The sequence below is a fragment of the Perca flavescens genome, chromosome 4 (assembly GCF_004354835.1).
Source record: "Perca flavescens isolate YP-PL-M2 chromosome 4, PFLA_1.0, whole genome shotgun sequence".
Lineage (NCBI taxonomy): Eukaryota > Metazoa > Chordata > Actinopteri > Perciformes > Percidae > Perca > Perca flavescens.
The window spans coordinates 7,614,822-7,635,523 of NC_041334.1; the positions used below are offsets into that span (position 1 = coordinate 7,614,822).

Below are 20,702 nucleotides of genomic sequence, written 5' to 3' on the forward strand. Positions count from 1 at the left end.
AGCGGCGAAAGCCCTATTGAAACTGAAGGAATTATTGTTTCTATTATCTTCCCGTCAAATGAATTGGCTTTTTGAGGGGCTTAATATATTCAAAAACTCCCCAAATTTGGCGGTCGCATCAAGTCCGGTGAAAATTTACGTATTTTGAGGGTTTCGGGAATAGGCGCACAAAAATGGCTCGCTAGCGCCCCCTAGAAAGTTAAGAAAATTGAGCCCCTGCAGTGCGTTTAACGTAGACTCACGAAACTTGGTACACATATGTAACATGTCAAGATGTACAAAAAACTTCATTAGAGCCATACCCTAAACCCAACAGGAAGTCCGCCATTTTTAATTAAATGTTCGAAATTTGTGCAATTTTGGCCATTTCCACATGTTGTACTTTAACGAACTCCTTCTAGAGATTTCATCCGATCAACTTCAAACTCGGTCTGTGCCATCTTAAGACGTTAAAGATGAAAAGTTGTTAAAAGAAAAACTTTTCGTCATAGGGCGTGGCCGTGGCGGGGCGGCCATTTTGTGCGTTTCACCGCCAAAACAGGAAGTGGGTGTAACTCGAGTGTACGTTGTCCGATTACCTCGAAACTTTTCGAGGTAATAAGAAGTTGTTGTAACGTGAGTGTACGTTGTCGTATCTGCCCGAAATTTTTCACAATTGACAAGGGTCCATGCCTGAGGACACCTACAGGCCAAAATTGACTTTTGGTCATAGCGCCCCCCGCTGGCAACAGGAAATCTGCCTTATATGACAAACATCATCCTATTTGCATGAAACTCAGAATGTGTGGTCTACCTCTGATACTGAGCCGCCCCCTATAATATGACCACGCCCACTTACTCAGGCCACGCCCCCTTTCAGACCATTTAAGGTAGAGTCTTGTGTGAGGTATCATTCATCTCAGCAGAGGCTTCATTTTTAATTGGTGATGGTTGGACCCGCCCCCTATGCTTTAGCCACGCCCCCTTTCACATCTAATGAACCGTATGACGTAGAGTCTTGTGTGAGGTATCGTTGAACTCAGCGGGGAGTTCCCTTTTCATTGGTGACGGTTTGCAGCGTCTGAGTGCCGCGCAAATGCACGGTCGCAAGGAGCGGCGTCCGCCGGTAACCCTGACGCGCGCAGAGGCGCAAGGGCCCGTCCATCGCTGCTCGCAGCTTTAATTAGGGCCCGAGCGCCGACAGCGGCAAAGGCCCTATTGAAACTGAAGGAATTATTATTATTTTCTTTCTTTCTTTCTATTATTTTCCCGTCAAATGAATTGGCTTTTTGAGGGGCTTAACATATTCAAAAACTCACCAAATTTGGTGGCCGCATCAAGTCTGGTGAAAATTTACGTATTTTAAGGGTTTCGGGAATAGCGCACAAAAATGACTCGCTAGCGCCCCCTAGAAAGTTAAGAAAATTGAGCCCGTGGAGTGCGTTTAACGTAGACTCACAAAACTTGGTACACATATGTAACATGTCAAGATGTACAAAAAACTTCATTAGAGCCATACCCTAAACCCAACAGGAAGTCCGCCATTTTTAATTAAATGTTCGAAATTAGTGCAATTTTGGCCATTTCCACATGTTGTACTTTAACGAACTCCTTCTAGAGATTTCATCCGATCAACTTCAAACTCGGTCTGTGCCATCTTAAGACGTTAAAGATGAAAAGTTGTTAAAAGAAAAACTTTTCGTCATAGGGCGTGGCCGTGGCGGGGCGGCCATTTTGTGCGTTTCACCGCCAAAACAGGAAGTGGGTGTAACTCGAGTGTACGTTGTCCGATTACCTCGAAACTTTTCAGGATTCATAAGATTCCAACCCTGAGGACAAATAAAGGCCGATATTTACTTAGTCATAGCGCCCCCTAGTGGCAACAGGAAGTAGCGTAAAAGTCAAGGTGCTATACTTTAACGAACTCCTCCTAGAGATTTCATCCGATGGACTTCAAACTTGGTCTCTACCATCCCAACACCTTAACGATGAAAAGTTATTAAAAGAAAAACTTTTCGTCAGACGGTGTGGGCGTGGCGGCCATTTTGAGTGTTTAGCAATGAACAAAGAAGTTGTTGTAACGTGAGTGTACGTTGTCGTATCTGCCCGAAATTTCTCACAATTGACAAGGGTCCATGCCTGAGGACACCTACAGGCCAAAATTGACTTTTGGTCATAGCGCCCCCCGCTGGCAACAGGAAATCTGCCTTATATGACAAACATCATCCTATTTGCATGAAACTCAGAATGTGTGGTCTACCTCTGATACTGAGCCGCCCCCTATAATATGACCACGCCCACTTACTCAGGCCACGCCCCCTTTCAGACCATTTGAACCGTTTAAGGTAGAGTCTTGTGTGAGGTATCATTGAACTCAGCAGAGACTTCCTTCTTCATTGGTGATGGTTTGGCCCGCCCCCTATGCTTAAGCCCCGCCCCCTTTCTTAAAATTTGAACCATTTAAGATAGACCCTTGTGTGAGGTATCAATGAACTCAGCAGAGACTTCCTTCTTCATTGGTGATGGTTTGGCCCGCCCCCTATGTTGAAGCCACGCCCTCTTGAATAAATGCTGACCCATCTAAGGTAGATTGTTGTGTGAGGTATCATTGAACTCAGCACAGACTTCCTTTTTAATTGGTGATGGTTTGACCCGCCCCCTATGTTCAAGCTACGCCCCCTTTTATTACTAATGGCCCGATTGATGTAAACACTTGTGTGAGGTATCATTGAACTCAGCAGAGACTTCCTTCTTCATCGGTGATGGTTTGGCCCGCCCCCTATGCATAAGCCACACCCCCTTTCATAACATTTGAACCGTTTAAGGTATACCCTTGTGTGAGGTATCATTGAACTCAGCAGAGACTTCCTTCTTCATTGGTGATGGTTTGGCCCGCCCCCTATGTTTAAGCCACGCCCCCTTTCATACATGCTGACCCATTTAAAGTAGAGTCTTGTGTGAGGTATCATTCATCTCAGCAGAGGCTTCATTTTTAATTGGTGATGGTTGGACCCGCCCCCTATGCTTTAGCCACGCCCCCTTTCACAGCTAATGAACCGTATGACGTAGAGTCTTGTTTGAGCTATCGTTGAACTCGGCGGGGAGTTCCCTTTTCATTGTTGACGATTCACGGCGTTTGAGTGCCGCGCGAATGCACAGTCGCAAGGAGCGGCGTCCGCCGGTAACCCCGACGCGCGCAGAGGCGCAAGGGCCCGTCCATCGCTGCTCGCAGCTTTAATTAGGGCCCGAGCGCCGACAGCGGCAAAGGCCCTATTGAAACTGAAGGAATTATTATTTTCTTTCTTTCTTTCTATTATTTTCCCGTCAAATGAATTGGCTTTTTGTGGGGCTTAACATATTCAAAAACTCACCAAATTTGGCGGCCGCATCAAGTCTGGTGAAAATTTACGTATTTTAAGGGTTTCGGGAATAGCGCACAAAAATGGCTCGCTAGCGCCCCCTAGAAAGTTAAGAAAATTGAGCCCGTGGAGTGCGTTTAACGTAGACTCACAAAACTTGGTACACATATGTATGTATCAAGATGTACAAAAAACTTCATTAGAGCCATACCCTAAACCCAACAGGAAGTCCGCCATTTTGATTTCAAAGTTCGAAATTAGTGCGATTTTGGCCATTTCCAAGTGTTGTACTTTAACGAACTCCTCCTAGAGATTTCATCCGATCAACTTCAAACTCGGTCTGTGCCATCTTAAGACATTAAAGATGAAAAGTTGTTAAAAGAAAAACTTTTCGTCATAGGGCGTGGCCGTGGCAGGACGGCCATTTTGTGCGTTTCTCCGCCGAAACAGGAAGTGGGTGTAACTCGAGTGTACGTTGTCAAACTGGCTCGAAACTTTTCAGGATTCATAAGAGTCCAACCCTGAGGACAAATGATGGCCGATATTTACTTAAAGTCATAGCGCCCCCTAGTGGCAACAGGAAGTAGGCCTAAAAGTCAAGGTGCTATACTTTAACAAACTCCTCCTAGAGATTTCATCCGATGGACTTCAAACTTGGTCTGTACCATCCCAACACCTTAACGATGAAAAGTTATTAAAAGAAAAACTTTTTGTCAGACGGTGTGGGCGTGGCGTGGCGGCCATTTTTAGTGTTTAGCGATGAACAAAGAAGTTGTTGTAACTTGAGTGTACGTTGTCGTATCTGCCCGAAATTTCTCAAGATTAACAAGGGTCCAGGCCTGAGGACACCTACAGGCCAAAATTGACTTTTGGTCATAGGTATCGTTCAACTCGGCGGGGAGTTCCCCTTTCATCGTTGACGATTTGCGGCGTCTGAGTGCCGCGCAAATGCACAGTCGCAAGGAGCGGCGTCCGCCGGTAACCCTGACGCGCGCAGAGGCGCGAGGGCCCGTCCATCGCTGCTCGCAGCTTTAATTGTTTCTTTCTTTCTATTCTTTTCCCGTCAAATGAATTGCCTTTTTGAGGGGCTTAACATATTCAAAACCTCACCAAATTTGGCTAACCCTTAAAAAATCTATGTATTTTAAGGGTTTCGGGAATAGGCGCACAAAAATGGCTCGCTAGCGCCCCTAGAAAGTTAAGAAAATTGTTTCCACAACAACGTTAGTGAGTAAATCTACTGAAATGGCCACCACACCTTAACAGAGGAGTGTGATGCATAAGATGAGAATGCAGAGGTTTAATCATGTATGTCATTGCTGTAAAAAAAATAATGGTAATCTGTATATCTTTGCCAAGCGCAAACCAGTGCAGAAGGGATCAATAAATTATCGGGGGAGGGTCATGCCTTTTTTCCAAATCGTTTTGGAGGGTCATAGAAAAATTATTACTGGCAAGGGGAGGGTCATGTCTATTTTGACCAAAGGTCCCAAAACTCCTCCGGTGGCCCCTGAAATAAATAACGAACAGTCCCTTATGCCATATTACGATATCCAAAATCTAAGACGATACCTAGTCTGATATCACGATATAATATCAATATATTGCCCAGCTCTAATTGCAGCCCTGTACTTGTCATATAGTTATTTGTATTTGGGCTTTTCTAACAATCCAGTATGAACAAATGAGCACTAATACATTTTTGGTTGAAATCAATTAGACCGTTCTAGAATTTATGTGTTTCTGACCACTGATATATACTTGAGCAAGTCACTTAACCATCACTTACTCCAGTGGTAAACATGCTGAACCACATAGCAGTTACAGCGCTCTACTCCCATGTGTTAGTATGTGTAATTGTATGTTTGTGTGACAGGGTATGACTGAAAAACAGCTTACATACTAAGAGTAACAGCCTTCATTCTTCGCCCTGTGCTGTTCTATTTTGGAGTATATTTTCTTTCTCTGAATGAAAAACATGAGGCAGAGTAGAACACAGTGAGTTTTTTCTGTAATGACTGAATGAGCATCCCCCTGCCAAATATTGTATCATGCAACTGAAGCTACCCAAGCCTGTTCTATTCCTATTTCAGCTAGGGATCCACCAATCTGACTTTTTCAGTCTAATAGCTAGTACGTAAGTAAATTTACTGAATTGGTTAAAAAATTGTCAAAACTTCAGCAGGAATTAAAATTCCAGTATATAATGTATGTAGTATATAAGCATAGAATTGAATAGATAGACTACATTGTCACAATACGTGATTCAGCCATTTGAGTCAATATCGGCCCAATATTAGATATTTGCATCAGATTGCTGCATCCTTAGTTCCAGCAACGTGTTATTTGTATCAGAAAGAATGACATTGAATTTTTCTAACAGATAAATGTAATGCTGTAGAGGAGTGATTTAATTAGTTAACTAGAACTGCAAGCAGTTAAGACGGGGTCCAATCCTCATCGGTGCGAGTCACCCCCGACGACCCGGGGAGCATGCAAAAGCGGAACCCAAAGCGAAACGGGGGGTAGTCAAATGTCAGGAAATATCAAGAGGTGTGAGCTGCAAGGTCTGTGGTACATTGCCATTGCAATTATCCCATTAACATTGATTGAGTAAAAGGGTCTACGTTGACTATAGCGCCCCCTAATGGCCGATCTTCGCCAAACTTGGTACAGAGCCTCAGAGCAGCATGCCAAACAGCATCACAAGTTTCATGTTGATAGCAGTTACTACGGCAGATAAAATGCAATCGCAAGTGTTCCATTTACATGATTTGTTATCAGCCAAAACACATAAATGTTGATTATGGACGATCTTCGCCAAATTTGGTACGGAGCAGTTTTTTGCTGATAGCATTTAATTTGGCCGAGATATGCTAAAGTTCGTGTTTGGTAGCTAGCTATGAAATTTAGTTTGGTGGTAAATTGCGCAGAGTTTAACATAGCAAAATTATTTTGATAACTTTTGGTTAGGTCCATTTGGAGATGCTTCTTACCAGGTTTCGTGCAGATCGGTCGCACGGCCTAGGAGGAGTTCAAATGAGTTGGTTTTGCTTATTGCGGAAAAATGTCTTAGAGGAAATGGCCGTGGCCTATATCATCCGATTCAGCTCGATTCAAGGAACACGTGGATGCAAGTGTTTCTAATGTGCGATGTGTAGTGTGGGAGTCAAAAACACGTTTGCCGTCATTATAGCGCCACCTAGTGGTCCATATGTGTACTTTTTACCTAGATGGTACCCTCAAAATTTCGTAAAAATCGGATGAGCTGTTCATGAGATATAAACTTTTTGTACTTGAAGCGCCCCATAGTGGCCAATTTTCATAAAATGTTGAGAAGCTCCAGAGGGTCATGGCAAACAAGAATCTAAAGTTTCTCTTTGATAGCATATATTGTGGCTGAGATATGGCAAAGTTAACTTTTTTATAGCTAGCTCCACAAATTTGTTTGTGCATAATTTACGCAAATTTCATCCGATAAAAATTCTTTTGATAACTTTTTGTCAGGTCAGTCGGGACATGCTACGTACCAAGTTTCACGCAGATCGGTCGCACGGTCTAGGAGGAGTTTGAAAAAGTATGTTTACAATAAATCAAGATTTTCCACGCAAAAAAAATTAAGGCGGAAATGGCCATGGCCTATATCAGGAGATTCAGCTGAATTCAAGGAATGCGTGGATATGTGTATTTTTAATGTGCGATGTACGATTGGTCAGTTATAAAGCCAAATGCATTTTTTCTGCTATAGCGCCACGTAGTGGTGGAAGTGGGTGAATTCTTTTGTCCGAGGTCCTTGCAGGGATCTGGTCCAGTCCTGAAAATGGCACCCCCCCACAGCCCTGCTGTGTGAACCGCATGGCTTTGCTACCGCGGTTCTCCCACCCCTTGGGCTTGGACCCCTAATTATCAAACCTCTCATAAAGCTGGGCAATAATTCAATATGATAATTTATTGTCTTTTAATGGAATCATATCGTGATGAAATCATATATCTAGATATTGTCATATACAATTACATTGCCTAAATTGATAATAACATGCACATACTAACTCAATTATCTCAGGAAATCTGTTGTGAAACTTTTCGAGGGAATATCATAAAATATCATCATCAAAAAATTGTTTTTCTCTATATTTTCCCATGATTTACTTACTAATGTTTACTACATTATTGATGATTATTTATCTAAAATCTCATTGTAAAAAATATTTTGTGAAAGCACCAGTTGTCAACCTTACAATATCGTCACAATATCGACATTGATGTATTTGGTCAAGAATATCGTGATATTTGATTTTCTCCATATCGCCAGCCCTACCCTCTCATAACCCCAACTCTGGAATCCGGATTTATGGGGTGTGTTCATGCGTATGCATTAATGTGTTTACTGCATGTAAACATTGCATTTGGATGGAGGACGTCCTTCTCTATTATCACTTCTCCTGTTTTGAGGACATAGAGCAGCGCTGACCCCTCAATCTTTGCAGCCATATACAACAGATTAGCTCTAGGGGAGAAGGTAGTGCGGGCAGTATAATTTAATAGAATTGCTGGTCAGGGAGAGATCGATCGGTGTCATTAGCCATACTTAGTGGGGTGGGGTTAATTGTAATGTTTAACAAGACCTGACAAGAATGCAAAAAGACACACCAGGCAGAGACAAGGCTTTGAAGGAGAAAGAGAAAAATACATTAGGGATACAGATGTACAGTAAAGCAAAAAGTGAAAGAAAAGTTAAATGGTGGGGTTAGGTATGAATACATGTTATTGAAAATAAAGGTGAAAATGGGGGAGCCAAAGCAAACCTTATGGCTGGAGGGGAACAGTGATGTGAGATTTGGAGCTGAAAAGAGATTTACAGTGTCATTAAATATGTAAAATCTTACTTACACACGTTACACAAAAAACAAAGCAGCTTCATCCCTGTTTAGTCTTTGCCAGGACAGTCCATCTGCACCAGGGACAGACTCTCATGCCACGTCTATGGGGAATGCTTTGTTATTGATGATCAGGATTCAGAACTCCTACCAAATATTAGTGGCCAATATGCAACTTTAGCAATCTTTTCTCGTTATGTTACTCCCTTGTGGTCATTACTGCCCTCAGTGTTGGTGATAAATGTCCAGATGAATGCAGCCTGAATGTGTCTTTACAGTGTAATCACAGGCTCTCATCGGCCAGCGCAGTCAGTGACAGACCAGTCTTTAAGCTTCCGGGCCATGTTCCTAGACCGGACGTCATAAGTTCATAACTATTTCAGTAGTCATAATGTAGTTTGGGCTATTCTTAGCATGCAGTCACCCCTGCTTGCTTTGCTCTAACGGTTGGGTTCTCATAATGTGGATTAACAGGCCTTCTAAACTCCTTCATTCCCCATGATTAACTTCATCAATACTCACAGAGGCTTACATATAGCTATTTGGACACTTCAGCTATGTTATTACAGCCAAGTTTAATGTTGGACAGTGGTGTGCCATATATCAGCAGTCTTAAACAGCAGGCCAAATGAGTCCATTCATAACAACACACTAGCCAACTACATGCAATCCATCAAAACAAGTTGTCTTCAACAAGCAGAGCTCTCAGGTTCATTCCCTCTACTTCCTATTGTTAAGATGACCAATAATGAAGCAATAACCCTGCTTTCAAACGCTGACGTGGAAAAATAAATTGCCGGGAACAAAAAACAACCATGCTGCCAGAGCAAAGACTCCCTAATGCCAAACTGTGGAAGCAAAAACAAATTGTCTGTAGGCTTTAAAGTGTAAAAGTCGCTGGAATCTAGTTATAGTTTGTTCCCAAATGCTCCACAATCAGTTCTACTGGGATTTTACTAAGCACAGAAGAAACACTGCTGTTATTTTTAGTTGGCTTCCTTGCTGAGAAATGAATAGCAAATCACTTGAAGGGTTCTTTTTGCACTAAACAAGCAGTTATAGTTTGCATGCTACATGTGCGTTATTCATCTTTTGATATAATCTTCATGTTACCTGACATGACATCTTGACACATACTGATTTTCCTCTCCTGTGTCCCCACTGTAAGAACACTCTGACTGCATACCCTTGCGGCTCTGACCACACCCCTAGCCCGATGGCCAGCAGGATGGCCATAGAAGCAGAGACCATATTGGACAGCCCATCTGCCCGTCTCACTGCTGTGGCTGTCAGCGTGAGGGCGGGACATACCATTGCTTTCCTAGGAGACTCCAAGGGGAACCTGCACAAGGTAGCGTGAGGTCACAGATTTCAAGGCATGCACAGACAGGTTGTCAGCCTGCATTACACACACACATACACATACACATACACATACACATACACACACACACACACACACACACACACACAGGTGTACTTTGTATATGGGCTAACTGTGATGTTATGTAGAGATTGTGTTGTTATTGCTTAAAATATGAAGTGAGTCTGGCATACCCAACAAATTGTGTCATCATTTTGCGTTCAGACCCTATTTGGGTAATGTGTTGGGTATTTGTCATGTATCTGTAATACCTGTCCCACAGACATGGTAATCAACCCAGCTGACATCCCATTCAACTCTTTAGTCTGTTCACCTCCAGACGCCGGCCACTCCATTCATGTGCCAACCAGTGGAGGTCTATGTGTAGAGGCCGGCAGGCTGAACTCAGCACTTCAGAAATAATCTCAGGAGCAGAGTCCTGGTACATCTTGTTGTTAAAGGAATGCACTAAGATTATGGTAGTTAGTTCCATTGTTGTACTAACTCAAGTCACCCAATGAATAATGAGAACATAGACCTCCAAAAACATCAGTGCCTCTGGTGTTTTAAGACAATCAACCCATTGCTAATTAAAAGATTATAAAATTAAAATCAAGTTTGTATGGCACATAGATTCATAAGTTTTAAAATTGTATGTCATTTAGTCTTTAGTTAACATAGCAAGATTTTATTATGAGAACTTTTATAGGTGTAAATCTACATGTTAATCTGCTCATTCACTACTCACAACCTGACCTGCAAAAAAAAAGACTTTTGTTAATGTCTTGACTGGTTGCAACAATTTCTGTCACCAAGGACAGAGAGGAGCTGTGGGCCCCTTCTCCTTTTATAATGAAGCTCATTCTGTTGGGGATGTCCTTGCTGGCACTGGGTGCCACTCAATAGAAATGTCTGTACATTTCAGTCATGGCAACCAGCCTGTGAGCGTTCAGCTCTGTGGCTGGATCATGTGAAGCTCCTCTGAAATGACATTGTCCTCAACAAGGCTGTTGAATGAGGGGGTCCCACTTGAGTCACAGTGGTCATGTATGGCAGTGTCTCTGTGGGTTCAAATGGAAATCAGGGTGAAGCTTGGCCCGACACAAGTTATGTCCTGTTGTGGAAGACAAATCAGAGCAAATCCGGGGGATAACAGGTACATGTGTATTGAATTGAACATGTCAGCTGAGCATGTGTATTTGTTGGGAAGCATAAAAGCAATTAAGCACACAAGTGTTGGCCTTGTTGATCACAGATGTATTTTATTTATTTTGATAATTAATAACTGGACTGAGCTCGAAGGTCAGTGGAGCAGGGAGGTTGTAGGGAATCAGGAGTTTACAGATTGTGAGCTTGCCTCCACACAGTCGGTTCTTTGTGTCATTTTTTTTCTCAATGGGGGTTTGTGATTAAGGCCCCCTGCACATGGAGAAATAGCACAATGACAGCCATTAACATATTTTTTCACAGTTACATCACACAGAGTCGCACATCACTGTGACCATATAACGCAGCTTCTTGTGTTGTGCACTGTAATCGCTGACTGGCAGACACGTGCACATCCTAACAGAGAGACTCATTCAGATTGATGTAGAGTATTGGCGTACAGCAGACAGTGTCTGTGTCAATGTCACTGTCATTAATGGATACATTGTCAGTCTGTGCTGTCTGACTGCAACCACCACAGTGAACCTCATTTTCTCTCTCTCTCTCTCATTTTTCTTTTTCTTTATTTTATTAATTCTTTCTTTCTTTCATTTTATTTTTTATTTGTGTAGCAGAGAAAATATTGTAACAAAGTTGTTATTCCTTTGTTTTCCTTCGTTCATTAATTCCTTCATTCATGTACAGTCAGCCTATGCCCTCTAGTGGCCGTCATGATTAAAGTAACACAAAAGATTTGATAAAATAAACATGGCCGCTGGATAATTTGCGCACTCTGTATTGATTCCTCAGAAACGGCCAATGTACAAACTGTGCAGATATTAGCCTTCACAACTAGAGTTTTATTTATGTGTTATCTGCAGTTATGTAATACACAGATGAAATGTGCTCGCTCTAGTTAGAAGCCTTGATACTTGGGCCACCTCTCTGAAATGCTGACCTAAACGTGCGACACTGTCTGTATTTGAGTTTTAAATGGGCTATGTGGGCTCTATGCTTATTGTTGTTCGATCACTTCAGCCACTCAGCAGTTTATTTCCCAGCTGATTAAAGCTGTGATGTCTTGTTCTCATAATAAATCCTGGAGCTTCCTGTCTGATTTTTTTCCGTCAAGTCACCTTCCAGTGTTTCCTGAAGTGGCAAGTAAATGTAACCCTTATTCTTCATCATTATCTGCATTGGCATTCAAAAGCTTTGCTGACAACTCTCTAATAAACGTGTGTGTGTGTGTGTGTGTGTGTGTGTGTGTGTGTGTGTGTGTGTGTGTGTGTGTGTGTGTGTGTGTGTGTGTGTGTGTGTGTGTGTGTGTGTGTGTGTGTGTGTGTGTGAAATATCTTATGAACCGTTCATCCAATCTACTTCACACTTGGTTTCTTGGGTACCCAATGAACTTGGGGCATTATAAATTAATAAACTGTGAATTAAACTAAACGACCTAATGATAAAAGGTTGAGGAATAAAGGTTGAGGAAAAAAAACGTCTACCCTTCACAGTAATGGTCCAGCTTAAATTCACTCAGCATTTTGCTTAGAGGAAACTCAATAAAAAGGCATTTTTGCCGACACTAGATCGCGTAGACACTTGATCGTATTGAGTTGCTGTGGGCTATAAATTCACCATTTGGGCACTAAGCACACAGCAGCAGAAGATAACGTCATCTTGGAACTGTTCGGGCAAAGAGAGCAGTATTCCTCCTTCTCAGTCAGACTAGCCCTCTTTGCTCACCCTGGGTCCAGTTGTTTAAGTGGGCTGCTAACCTATAACACTAATAACATTACCGTTGGCAAAAATACCCCCCTACATAAGGCCTGGCACAGGGCATTGTCATGTTAGAACAGGAAAGGCCTTCCCCTAACTGTTGCCACAAAACTGGCGGGAACATAGGAAACCAGGAAACCGTTTTTATACATTTAGCATTTTTTAAAGTACAGGTTATTCATGCCACAGTATAGATTGTTTAAACTAATCATAGAAACTGACAGGCAGCCTTTATGAAATGTTCAGTCTACATTCAGCCTAATGAATCTGTTACTTAAAGATGTAGTAGGTAAGACTTATAAAACGAACTTTCTGTCATATTTTCTGAAACTGAACCTATGTTCCAGTAGGACTATATGAAGCTGGTAATTAAAAAAAATATATGGCTCCTCTGGCCTGTTGCCTGTAGTGTGATTTGCAAAAATCAAATGGCCAGGGGGGGTGTCTAACTGCGTGTCTGTCATGCTCATGCACACACATTCATTCTCCCTTGTGGAGGGAAGGTCTTAGGAGACCGTTTGGGCTTTAGCAGAAAGAGAGGGAGGGACTGAGAAGTTGTCGATGTTCAAATTCTTTGGCAAAGTCCTGGATCTTCACAATCCTACCTACTTAAAGGGTATTTTCTATTTTCTCATGCATTGGTGTCTAAGTGACCAATGTGAACAAAACTCTTTCAAATTGGTCCATTAATGAGTGAGAACGCTGTTACACTGTCAGCCACGAACCGGGCTGCAATGTAATCCTATTGTGCAAATGTGCATCATCAATTTTGTTAACTAAAAGTGTTGTTTTTGCCACTGACAGGCTCATATTATTATTCTAATTGTCTGACATTATGTAAAGGATCCCTACAGAAATAGAATTTTTTGTTATAGAGTAAGATCCTTTTTGTTTAACCAGAGCAGCTCAGAGATCGCTATTGTCTAATTACTAATTACTGTTTATTTAAATGGAGTTTGGTGGGTTTGATAGCTATTCAGGGCTGTTACATGTTAAACAAAAATGATCTTACTCTTTAACATAAAGGGATCCTTTCCATAATGTTGTCAGACACTTAGAATAATAATATGAGCATAATCTGAACATGTCCGTGGCAAGAACAGCACTTTTAGTGGGCGTCAATTGATAGTGCGAAACTGCCCAATAACGTTACATTGTAGCTTGCTTCGCCCCTGCCAACTGTAGCAGTCTTGCTTAATACTGGACTAATTTTAAAGATTGTTGGTCCCATTAGTCACTTAGGTACACAAAACATAAGAAGATAGGGTCCAGGTTGAAAAAAACTAAAGTTACCATTTAAGGATGGAGGTTAATAATCAATTTTAAAGTACTGTATCTCTTAGACATGTCTACGGGTCAGAAATGATAAGTTTATTAATTATTAAACGTAATTATGGTGGAAGACCTTAATAGACCCGACTTCTTATGTGCTTATCTGTCCCGTTTAACGGTCCATCTCCTAGAACAAATCATCTTCGGCTGAATAGAACCCAGATTATCATGTATTCCAGTCCAAAAATCCTGGACCTTATCACAGGACCACAGATCAAGTAATTGGAGCCCTCTGTCTAACATTACCAACAATTTGGTGTGTCTTTCAATCCAAGTCTAAACAATCTGGAGGGAGTCCAATAGAAGCGATGCATTATCTTGACCTGAATGAGCCGCACCCTCACATCGCGTAAAATAGTTTTTTGATATTCCTACAGATTATGTCCCACTCCTCATCATCCAGTGTAATACTCGGATCCCTTTCCCATGTCTTCTTGAGGGCTGTCCAGGCTCCATCCCCCAGGTTCTTTATAAGCATAGAATAATAATATAAACTAGTATATTGGTCTAGCTAATATAAAAATGTAATCTTATGTTTTGACATCCTCCCAGTGTTGTTGACCTCAGGCCCCTGGCAGGTAAACATGGTATACAGTGATTGGCTAATTGCAGCTGAATGAAGTTAAGATGGTGTTCAAGACACAGAGCCAGTTGTATTTTAGGGAAAGTCTTATTCCTGAAACCTCACCAGTCTTATTAATGCTTTGCTTTGCATTGCTGCCCAGTTAGGATTCCATCTCTAAATGTTTGTTTTGTTGAGGTTCGCTCTGTGCGTCATGGTGGAAGACAGAGAGGGTTTCTGGAGCAAGCATGCAACTGCAGCTTCCAGTTTAACTTTCTTTCTTACATGTCCCACTCTTCTATTAGCATCTGTGTTTGTGTTATATCTTATTTTACATATTTTATGCTATTTTATTTAGGGTGGACACATGTTGCTCAAATGTTGCCCTGCCCTCAAAAATCTTAAATGATTGTCTTCCTCACTAACAGAAAAAAACCTCTGCTGCGTGTCCCTTTTGCTCTTCTTTTACTGGTTTGAAGAAGGGAACGTCATTTAGTCAATTGTCTCGGTTTCCCCATCTGTGTCGTATCACTGATGTGCTATAGTCTGGATGGACAGGTATTACAATTTGGAAAGTCTGTCTTTGAGGTGCTGTGGGATCAAACCGTATCAGATTTCATAACTGACCTCAAATCTTCCACATACCTGGAGGAAATAAACTGACCCATATCACCATATCTCTCTCTCTCTCACTCACTCACACACACACACACACACACACACACACACACACACACGGGAAGATCAGAGAGTCAACACTTCCTCCTGACCTGTGCTGGAATATCTCACTAATGACATTAGATGCAATTAAGCATGCTGTTCCTGTAAATAACATTAAAAGGCTGATGTGGAGGACCCAGTCTAAGGTGGCAGCATAAACGACTAGCTCTCAATCAACACTCGAAAAAAGTCCCCGAATACAAAACTAAAAAAGAGAGAAACATGTCTGAAACAGATTTGCAAAGTGGAGGGAGACCAAGAATACAAAAAAGCAGCAAAAATAGAAAGAACAATTCAAACTGAAAAAAGACCATGGAGGAGATACTGTATGTCGAATCACCGCCCAATTTCCCTAATGCTAAAAGACGTTAAGATTATTTCAAAAATTTGGGCAAATAGAATAAATAAGGTTATTACTTCTCTAATTCATCCCGATCAGGTGCTGTTTATTCGCGGGCGTAGCTCGTCAGATAATATCGGCATCTCATTAATATTTCATGGTCTGTCTGGGCGCCTGGTTAGCTCACCTGGTAGAGCGGGGGCCCACATATAGAGGTTTACTCCTCGACACAGCAGCTATTTCCCTCGATGCCGAAAAGGCGTTTGATATGGTCAATTGTTCAACATTTTGGAAATGTATGGGTTTGGCAGCATTTTATAAAGTGGATTAGGCTGCAGTGCAAACTAACGGGTTCATTTCTGAATATTTTGCTCTTGGAAGGGGAACAAGACACGGCTCACCTCTTTATCCTTTGTTGTTTTGTGATGATAAGGAGTGGGACAGAATCTGTGGGACTATTAAAATGATTTCACCCGATGTGAGGGTGCTCCTCATTTAATTCAAGATTTTGCATCATTTCTATTGGACTCCCTCCAGATTGTTTGTTTGTTTGGAATTGGTCTGAAAGACACACTACATTGTTGGAAATGTAATACAGAGGACGGCCAATTACTTCATGTCCTATGGTCCTGTGATAAAGTCCAGGAATTTTGGACCGGGATAAATGAAAACCTATGTTAGACTGCAGAGACCCAGGTTCCATTCAGCCTGACATTATTTGTTCTCAATCCTAAAACGGATGGATAAGCACATAAGGAGCTGGGTCCAGACTAGTTAATGATAGCCAGACAGATTATTTTTAGAGGATGGAAGAATGAAGGGGTGCAGTCAATCCAGGGGTGAGCTTGTGAGATGGCCAGGGTGGCGGCGTTTGAAAAAATGTCATATAAACGGTTTGCCAGATTGGAATTCTACACTAGCAAATGGGGAAAGTACCTGAGCTTTCTGGAGGGCTCCTAGGAATCTTTGTGCTGGGGAGTGATGTGTATGATGGGCTTATGGTGTTGTAATTTTTTACATATGTTTATTTGATTTATGGTTTTTTGACTATTTTGTCTATTCTAAGCTACTGCCTTGAGGCGACATTAGCTGCTACTAGTATAACACACAGGGCGGCAAGTTTTAACAAGGAAGAAGAAAAAAGATGATATCTCTTGTTCTTCTGCATACATTTTTATCCGTTTTTAAAACTTCCATTGTGTGTCTGAACATGAGTACACTGCTGGAGTACTCTTTGGATTCCATTAAGCTTTAAATTTTTCTTAAATTAAATTCCCTTTTTAAAAAAACAACCCCAACTCAACATCCACACTCTTTTCTTAACTTTCACCATATCACACGGTCTTCCTCAGCTGTCATAGAGATGGATCTGTTGACATGCTCAGGAGCATATATGTTTCTATAATAGCACATAGGATTTCTCATCCATATTGGCTTAAACACTTATAACATGGTCAAATGAAATTCTTACTATAGCCTACTATGCTTACTATCTGATGGTGTCCTTTAATACTGTATATTCTATAACGCTGATATGCAAGAAGAAAAAATAATAAATTGGTGTATTTTTATGTTCTTATTTAAAATAATGGTATAACATAAGGACATTTAAAAGAGATTCACATTTTGAGTTGCAACTCAGTGCATGTTTTTATTTAGGTCTGTTAAATCATAACATAATTCAAACATTTGTATGTGTACATTTGCTCAGGTGTTCTTGGGGCCAAACGGCGAGGTGGAGGAGTACTCGGTCATCTCCATTCAACAGAATACTGCTATCAGTTCAGACCTCATCCTGGACCAAACAGAGGAACATCTCTTCATCATGACTCATAACATGGTATATGCACACACAGAGACTCTTGTAGCCTCATTTCATGTTTTTTTTTCTCTATGCATCCTTCCTGTGTTGCAGTAATAAAGCTAAAGAGAAATAATTCAGTCTTGTTTCTGCCCCAATTCTTTTTCTTCCAGTAAAGCAGCCTGTAGTTAAGATTATTTTAATGACCATCATTTTATTTTGCTTTGTTCTACTGGAAAAATGTGGGCCACCTATTCATTTTAATCAGGTTTCTGGGAGCTTAGTGTGCATGGTTTGCACGACTGAACACGATTGTGTTATCCTGGTTGCAGCTTCAGAAGCGGCCTGTGGCAGAATGCCAGCAGTACCCAGACTGCTATTCCTGCCTGCTGGCCCACGACCCATACTGTGGCTGGTGCGTCCTGGAGGGAAGGTAAGATAAACCCCAGCTGTTCAAAATGTGTCCTAATCAAGCATTTAAGAAGGTGTGGCTGTTATTGAATTCAATTAGAACTAAAGTTTAAGGTGTAAAATAATTTACCTAATCTAACTGGTTATACTCAGTGTTGGATTATTTACAAATAAAGGTATCAGATACCATATGATCCTTAACATGTAATGCATAAAGAACATAAGAACCAGTGCTAAAAGCGTTAATTAGTCCATTAACCAACTGGATGATCAAAAAATAAATAAATCTGTGACAGTGTCTTAACCTATTGTCATTTATCAAGAGTCTACAACCATTATTGCGGCTCTGTGATGCTGTACTTTGACACAGCAGAGCTTTAAGCTAAATGTTAATGTTAGTATGCTAACATACACACAATGACAATGCTAACATGCTGATGGTAAGCACTAAGCACGTAGTATGTTTACTGTTATCACCTTGTCATAATGGTCATAATCCAAGTATTGGGCAAACTGAAATGTTGAGTAGATGATGGCGCTAGATGAACATTCAGAGGTCTTCAAACTGATTACAATTCATCCTGAGGGTGACATGAATGTGTGTACCAAATTTCTTGGCAATCTACCCAATACAGGTATCTGAAGTTGTTGAAATATTATACAACTGACCAAAAGACTGAATTGTCGCTAGCATGACTAGGAAAACTAAACATCTTTATGTTTTGCATCAATCTCATTTGAATTTATTATTGGATTTATTGTTCATAAGACAAAATAAGCATAAGTTTTGGCTCAGCTAATGGCATGATAGGCATTTGTCTGCATCATTTCTTTTTACATTGCTTGCCCCACCTTCAGTTGAAAACTAGAAAAAGTATAATTTCTGACTTGGAGAAAATAATACAAAACACACTCAACACTATCTCAGAATAATAGTAACCAAATAAAATATTGTAAACTTTAATTGTTACTGTTAAAGCCAATCTATGACACTTTCGCTGAACAGAATACATATATACAAATTATAACTAGAAGGGCACTCGGAGGGCGCAGACCGCCCATTCTTACAATGTCAGTGCAGTGTGAGTTTTCCAGTCTGGAATAAGTTTTCTGACACCACATGATAAAAACACAAATACCTCTCAATGTTAACAAAAGTGCAAAATAGTTTGTGTCCCCACCCTGTGATTTGAATCCTCTCCGGAATGTAATAGGTTCTTCCTTGTCCCATGTTACACCCTTCCAACAAGTTTCATGAAAAAGTCAGTAGTTTTTCAGTAATCCTGCTGACAAACAAACAGACCTACCGAATCAAAAACATGACCTCCATGGCGGGGGAAATTACACAATGAAGATAAATAGATAAAAGATAAAATTAGCAAAGAGCCACAAAGTCAGTAAAGTGACTCAGTTATGTCAGTGACATAGCAATACCTCTCTAAAGTTTGCTAACACTCACTAGCGTTAGCCACTATAAGCTACTGGTTATACCAGACCACATAAAGATGAATGATACTTTTCATTTGTAAGTTATCTAAAGTTTGACATTATCAAGATTCATTATAAGCAGTGTTGACTGTTGCATTATAAATGAGCTGCTCATGTTGCTGTAAAACGTTTATTTTCAGTAATGTATTTTTAAGCAGATGTAATTTAAAGGTCCCATGGCATGAAAATTTCACTTTGAGGTTTTTTAACATTAATATGAGTTCGCCCAACCTGTCTATGGTCCCCCAGTGGCTAGAAATGGTGATAGGTGTAAACGGAGCCCTGGGTATCCTGCTCTGCCTTTGAGAAAAGGAAAGCTCAGATGAGCCGTTTTGGAATCTGCTTGATATGAGGTCATAACAAGCAAGGTTACCTCCCCTTTCTCTGCTTTGCCAGCCCAGAGAATTTGGCCAACCCATGAGAGAGAGCCATCATGGCTTTCAAACGAGAAAAGTGGCAGTTGGTCAAGGCCACACCCCCACCCTCCACCTTGCCCCTCCCACTCTCCTCCTCAATAGCTTCAGACACAGAAATGGCACATCCTAAGGAAAGCTCATTGTGGGACTGGCTCTAGTGGCTGTAGTTCTGCACCAAAGCTGAATTTTGGGAAAGAGACTTCACATACAGTATTAGGGGACCACTAAGGTCTATATAAAAGCATCCAAAGAGCACCATGTCATGGGACCTTTAAAGAATATAACTGAAATAAAAGTTCAGTGTTGACATATCAGTGGAGAAAAAAGCTACTGGCACTCGTTAGTTTTTTAAGTGTTTTTACCAAGTCATGTTAAGAACTAAGTTAGTGTGCACTGGTGAGATGGTGTTTGAGGCTGATGAAATAAATCTACCTCTCCATCCCATCTGTGTCTCCTCACCCGGCCTCACCACCTGGCCTTCCTCCTCCCTCTCCCCTTAATGTTTTTCTCTCTGCTCCTCTTTTGTTTGTATTGTTTGAGAGACAAATAGCCTGACTTTACCAGTGAATACAGTGTATGTATGTTGGTGTTTTCCCTGCAGGTGTGTGTTGCAGTCAGAGTGTGCTCGTGGGAAGCAGCCAGGTCAGTGGCTGTGGAGCTTTGACATGGAGCAGCAGTGTCTGGCCATTCAGGACCTCAACCCCTTCAACATCAGCAGGGAGGAGAGCAGGACAGTAAGTCTGAATGCAGTTACATAAACTCAAACAAAACTCTTGAAATTTACCCGTCTGTACACATCCTTACAAAGAAATGACGAGGAAACATGTTTTCTGGTTTCTGTTGATTGCAGAATAAGAGAATCATCCACCTCAAGCACCTACCTCCAATATTGCCTTTCTTTGTCTAATGAGATAATAGCTTAAACATTTGTGGGTGGTAAGCTCTGCTGTGCAGTCATTGGCATTTATTCAAAAAGGTGTGGTACTATGATTTGGTACTAATAAAGTTACTAATTAAACTAAATAGTATCAATTAAGGTTTATCCACACAAGATGGTTGATATCCTCACTGATCCTTATGTAAGAGAAACTATGCAGGAAAATGTGTTTAGCTGTTTTGTGTTGTCACTTAT

General features: G+C 41.1%; 1 protein-coding gene across 1 annotated transcript in view; it reads left to right on the top strand.

Moving 5' to 3' along the window:
• plxnb1b (plexin b1b) overlaps positions 1–20,702 on the top strand; it is a 184,043-nt gene that overhangs the window by 130,406 nt on the left and 32,935 nt on the right. The window contains 4 exon segments of the mRNA XM_028576526.1: positions 9,384–9,566; positions 17,166–17,294; positions 17,588–17,688; positions 20,172–20,304. Coding sequence (XP_028432327.1) covers positions 9,384–9,566; positions 17,166–17,294; positions 17,588–17,688; positions 20,172–20,304 — 546 coding nt within the window.